Source organism: Pinus tabuliformis, chromosome 3_1 (genome assembly GCF_031772625.1).
Source record: "Pinus tabuliformis cultivar Carrire ecotype Pingquan chromosome 3_1, CPIR1, whole genome shotgun sequence".
Taxonomy (NCBI): domain Eukaryota; kingdom Viridiplantae; phylum Streptophyta; class Pinopsida; order Pinales; family Pinaceae; genus Pinus; species Pinus tabuliformis.
In genome coordinates, this window is record NC_142301.1 from 634,378,618 (window position 1) to 634,384,542 (window position 5,925).

General features: G+C 35.5%; 1 protein-coding gene across 1 annotated transcript; it reads right to left on the reverse strand.

Moving 5' to 3' along the window:
- Positions 1–2,750: 2,750 nt before the first annotated feature.
- Positions 2,751–5,410, reverse strand: LOC149188668 (caffeoylshikimate esterase-like). The gene is made up of 8 exons (XM_089413076.1): positions 4,971–5,410; positions 4,526–4,619; positions 4,364–4,396; positions 4,073–4,219; positions 3,844–3,974; positions 3,619–3,766; positions 3,417–3,520; positions 2,751–3,309 (listed from the first exon to the last, which is right to left on the reverse strand). The coding sequence occupies exons 1-8, from the start codon at positions 5,061–5,063 to the stop codon at positions 3,001–3,003; spliced, it is 1,059 nt and encodes a 352-aa protein (XP_089269202.1). The 5' UTR covers positions 5,064–5,410; the 3' UTR covers positions 2,751–3,000.
- Between the last annotated feature and the right edge of the window lie 515 nt (positions 5,411–5,925).

Genomic DNA, 5,925 nt, shown 5'->3' on the forward strand with positions numbered 1-5,925 from the left:
AAGGAGAAAAGTTCACTTTGAGAACGTTGATTGATTCAGGCATGGATATCAATGTTATTAACAAAAAGATTTTCCCAACTAAATGCTCGTAGGTGGCTCCATGACAAGTAACTGGAATTGGAACTCAAACTTTCACGTATGAAGTTCCTATTGCCACCATCTGTTTCGAAAAATATTGTATGAAGTTAAAATTTGCAATTGCAGAAATTCCCATAGACTGCATATTGGGAAATGTGTTTCTAGCAACAATTGAATCCCATGGGTCAGCTAGATTTCATGATGGCAAAGCATGATTTTTCATTTTAGTACCAAATCATAAAATATTTCTAGAAACACTGACCTTTCCATATATTTCTACCCCCACAATTTCCACAATGGTACAAACAATGCAGGAAGTAGAACTATCAGAGAAAAAGATTGAAAAATTAAAGGACTTTAAATCTTCAATCAGAATCAAAGAACAACTCCAACTTTGTAGAATCATACAAAAACTTGCAGAGCTAAGAAAGCACCTGGAAACTGAGCGTTGTTTAGAAAGCCCAAAGGTTTTCTGGCACAGAAAGAAACACACAATAGAATTTCCTTTCAAATATAAATATGAAGGAAAAATTTGTAAGAGTAGGGAAATTCCCATGAACAGAGACGATAGAAATCTCTGCCAAAAAGAAATCTCTGGTCTTCTGCAAAAAGGACTCATCAGAGAATCCAACAGTCCGTGGAACTGCTATGGATTTTTATGTAAATAAGCATTCGGAACAGATCAGGGGAGTGCCAGACTTGTTATAAATTATAAAACTCTAAACTCTGTTTTAGCAGATGATACCTATTCTATTCCACATAAAGGAAGCTTAATTGCAAAAATTGCAAGAACCAAAGTATTCTCAAAATTCGACATGAAGTTTGGTTTTTGGCAAGTTGCTATCAAAGAAGAAGACAAATTCAAAACTACTTTCAACATTCCTGCAAGGCACTATGAATGGAATGTAATGCCTTTTGGACTAAAGCATGCTCTATCTAAGTTCCAGAAGGTAATGGATAAAAATTTTAAGCCCTGTCTTGAATGGTTAATTGTGTATATAGATGATTTGTTAATTTTCTCGAACACCATAGATGAACATTTCAGACATATCCACACTTTTTCTCACGCTGTAAAAAGAAGTGGTTTAGTTTTAAGCAAAAAGAAGATGGAATTGTTTGAGACCAAAATCAAATTTCTGGGACATATGATAGAAGATGGCGAGATAACTTTTCAGAAGCATGTTGTAGAATTTGCTAATAAGTTTCCAGATGTAATCACAGACAAAACACAGCTGTAGAGGTTCCTCAGTTGCTTGAATTATTTTAGTAATTTTTATAAAGGGTGTGTAGCAGACCGCAAGATTCTTAACCAAAGATTGAAAAAATGGCCTTCACCATGGACACATGATCACACTAAAGTTGTCTAGAAAATCAAAAGCAAAGTCCATACATTGCCAATCCTCTATCTCGAAGATGAAGATCTACCCAAAATTGTTGAGAGTGATGCTAGCAACCTTGGATGGGGAGGAATACTAAAGCAAGTCAAAGAAGGGACCGAGAAAATTGTACAACTTGCCTCAGATACATGGAACCCAGCAGAGCAAAACTACTCCACTATCGAAAAAGAGGTAAAAGCTGTCTGGAACTGTATAGAAAAATTTGATATACACCTTGTACATAAACAATTTTTTCTTAGAACTGATGCTTCAACCTTGAAAAAGTTCTAACTAAAGAAATAAGAAAATCTCGGAGAAGCCAAGTTTGTGAGATGGCAGACACTATTTGCTAACTTTGATTTTGAAGCTGGGCATATCAAAGGAGAACAAAATTGTTTGTGTGACTTCCTAAGCAAAGAATATATGGAACAGAATGACCATTTGATGGTTATAGTAACCGAATGGAATCCAAACTCTGAAATATTTCAGATGACACTCCTTGGCCAGTATACATAGAAAAATGGAAGCCAACATGGTAACTCAGAAACACCAAGATCATGGATGCCATCTTGCAGCCCCACACAGACTTACAACATCTAATGCCCAAGAAGAAGATTTATCTAAAAGTGGATTCATAACATAATCTATAAAAGATCAATATTAGCCGCTAATCTTGCGGAAGAAGCTTTATATGAAAGCTTCAAAAATATAAGTGTAATTTGGACAGAAAAAATTGATAAGACAAGAGTCCATCATAAAAATTACACCATACACAGGGCACTAAACCCAAACCATTTATCAAAATACATGTTGCCACAAAAAATAACTACACTAATTAATTTTAAAAACTAATAATAATATTATTATTTATACTAACTATATTAACAAATCTAACTGATGTACAAAATCGTTTTCAGCTAATGCATAAAGTATGCTTTATTTCTAATTACAATAGCTTAAATGTTTAAGCAATATATCACTGTAATGATAAATATGTATTCTCCGAAAAATAAAAATATTTATTCCAGTATGTTATTGGTTAAGTAGTACGTTATTGGTTAAATAAAGCGTACCTTGACGTTTTGAAGCGAGGTTGGACAATACGTTTCAGTGGCTTCGTGGAGCATTAGTATTTTCTTAAAATTATTGTTGTGCTTTTCACAAAAGCAACGTACCAACTAACCTAATACTAATCAAATAGTTTAATATAAATGGATTAAATGCATGGTACAGAGTTCAGAGCAATAAGTATGTTCAATTGGATAAATCAGATTAAACATAATTTTTTTCCTTACTTAAGAAAAACCAATGCCATAATAATTTCCGTACACGCTTTTTTTCTGTTATTTCAACTGTGATAATGGCGCGCAACCTAGTGCCATTCACAGCAAATGGTCGGTTCCAGCGTGCAAAAAGCTTTTCACAACGCACTCCACGACACACCCCTTTACCGTTTATTATACGATTTTATCATTACTATCACTCCTGCTCACTTCCCCTTGCACGTTGAAATACGTACTCCATTTACTTGAACTTATTTAATCGGTCACCAGGATAGGTTGTCGTTCGCAACCTTTCGTTCTCTTTCCGCTTCTGTGGAATCGATATTGTTCTCTACATGGGCGTTTTCAGGGCACCCTACTGCTCCGCTTCTCTTGCCCAACCACGCAATGATGTCTGAGAATACCAATTCTGTATTCTCTGGAGGTTCTCCATATGTCAATCCATGCCACATATCGGGGTAGAGTTTCAGAGTCTTGTCTGTGCTTTTGGCAGAAGCATACAGTAATTTGCTGACAGATGGGTCTGTCACTATATCGGCTTCACCATGAACAATCAGTAAAGGCAAGCTCACCTGCATCATATAATTCATTATGACCGTGACAGCCCATTTAGTTAAGGGGTTTATTAAAGGTAGCCGCAGAAAAATTGCAGATTGAATTAAATGTTCGAATACAGTACCTCGTCCAGCCGTTTCTCTATGTCCAGACTGATCATGAGAAGCTCGTAAGCCGTTTTTAGACGAGGTCGACCTTGATAAACATACGGATTTTCCCGAATCTGTGCTTATGTGCAGATATTAGAGAAAACAAGAACCATGAAAATTAATAAGAAATTCTACAAATTGCACACAACTCATAAACAGAAAACAAATCAGCAATACGATTCATTAACTTCTGTCTCATTTCTGGTTCCTTGAAGCCAACGTCTACAATATCCTCAGTAGGTACAAGCTTCCACGTTGGGATTATTGCAGTTAGCTTCCTCAATATGTTTATAACCAGGGGGTGAGGCTTTAACTCTTCTGATATCTGTTGCAAGAATAAACAAGGTGAGTGCTAATATAATGATTCAACCATGCAATGTGAAATATTAATATAATTTATACCTTGCACATAGGTGCAACAAGAACAGCTCCACTCCAATAGTTAGGCTGCTTTGTATGAATGAGAAGTGCGACTGCTCCTCCCATTGATTCTCCATAAAGGAACCTCGCTTTCTCCCTATACTCAGCGCGTCCTGCAATGTAACTATCATACTTTCTTATTACCATGAGTAACTGCACAACTTGAGTCTTCCAGTGAACATTAATTACCCAATAATACAATAATACATACCAGCGACGGTCCTGAAAAATGTTGTAGAATCCGTTACAAGGTCATCGAAGTTTTTTATGTAACAGCGTGTTCCTGCAGATTTTCCATGGCCTTCATAATCTATACCAAATACTGCATACCCTGCCTTTGCAAGCCTCACTCCTGTGTCTGATAATAGGTCCAATTGGGTTATTAATTTTAGAGTAAAATTAATACGAAATTTTGGTAAAGACACTCTAGCAAATATAGTTCATTTATGAACATCCTGGTCATATTTACTTATATTATTCCAGGGAAAAGAGTTAGAAGTACCTTCCATGAAAATGCTGCACTCCATGCCATAGCCTGCAAGCACAAGAAGAAAACAAATTACACAACAGAAACTCAAAATCCTTAACGAATTTACGAAGTGGCGAATCCATGGTTTCGTGACTAGGTTGCGTTATGATGTGGACAATGAATTTGGAAGCTGACCATGGCAGAGACATATGACGGCTTTGGCTTCCTTATCTGCAGGTAACCATCTGCAAGTAAAGAGCTTCACTCCTCGCGAACTTTCAATGAACTCCTGGATGAGGGAACATTAGTAGTGGAAATTTATCTCTCGTGAGACACTGACCCAATATTAAAATCTCACCTTCACAGTTATTGGTTATTTGAGTTTAATAGCAAAAAATAATCATTTCATATGTATAATAAACTACTTTGTTTGAGACATGAGAGCTTGCCTAAGATCTTGGCTGGGGTTCTCTTTAATTGCTTCTTTTTATCAAATTTTTACTTTCATAAATATATTTCCAAACGAATTTCATCCCTTTCAACCCAAACAATTTGTATAGAAATTTGATCCTCTCAACAATAGATAACTTAAAAAGTTAAATTTATGAACTATTTCTTTTATGTTACTGACGTTATTTACCTCTTCATAGTCAACGAGGCCACTGAGTTGTTCCACTCCTGACATGTCCGCCACCGCCTGGAAACGAAAAACAGTAGATTCAGATATTGTCATAGAAAAGTTAAGTTATCTCCGCAGCTGCCACGCAATAATCTCTGAACAGCAGAAATAAAGGCCTTAAAGATTGGCTCCAGAGTTGCAACTCAATATTTCTTGCCACTCAATATTTCTGCGAACTATACGAGTAAAAGACTTAAAGACTGAGTCCAACAATAAAGTAAGTCCCCGAAACCTTAACAGAAAGTATAATATAATACTATCAAATCTAGCATAAGTCGATTTTCTTCCACTCTTATCAATTTTATGCTCTCAAATCGGTACGCTCTTAGCTGCGTTCATCTCTTCTCAACATGGATTGTGTCCGAAATAGATGGAAACGGAGTTGTCTATGTTATGGAGTTCTTCAGTCAGCCAAATAATTTTTGGTTAAATTGTTTAGAATGTGTTTTTGTTATATATAGATATTTAATTTAGAGTTTACAATTTAAATGTGTGATTTAACATATCTCTGCATGATTTTGAACAAATTGAATTGAAAAATATCCTGGAAAACTCCAAAATATATAAAAGAACAAATTTAATGGAAAAATATCTAAGAAAACTCCAAGGTATATAACAAAGAACAAATTTAATTGAAAAATATCTAAGAAAACTCCAAGGTATATAACAAAGAACAAATTTAATTGAAAAATATCTAAGAAAACTCCAAAACATATATAACAACTAGACTAAAGCAATGAATGATACCATACAAACAGATTTCTTACCATAGCAAATAAGGTGGACGAGCAGGGCAGATCTCTCCAAAGTGTCAGAGAATATTATTGTGATCCAGAAGAGCGCTGTACTCAAACAAAGCGGTCAAATCTGTAGCTACCCAGCGATGAAAAACATCTATCACTGATAACAGTTCTCG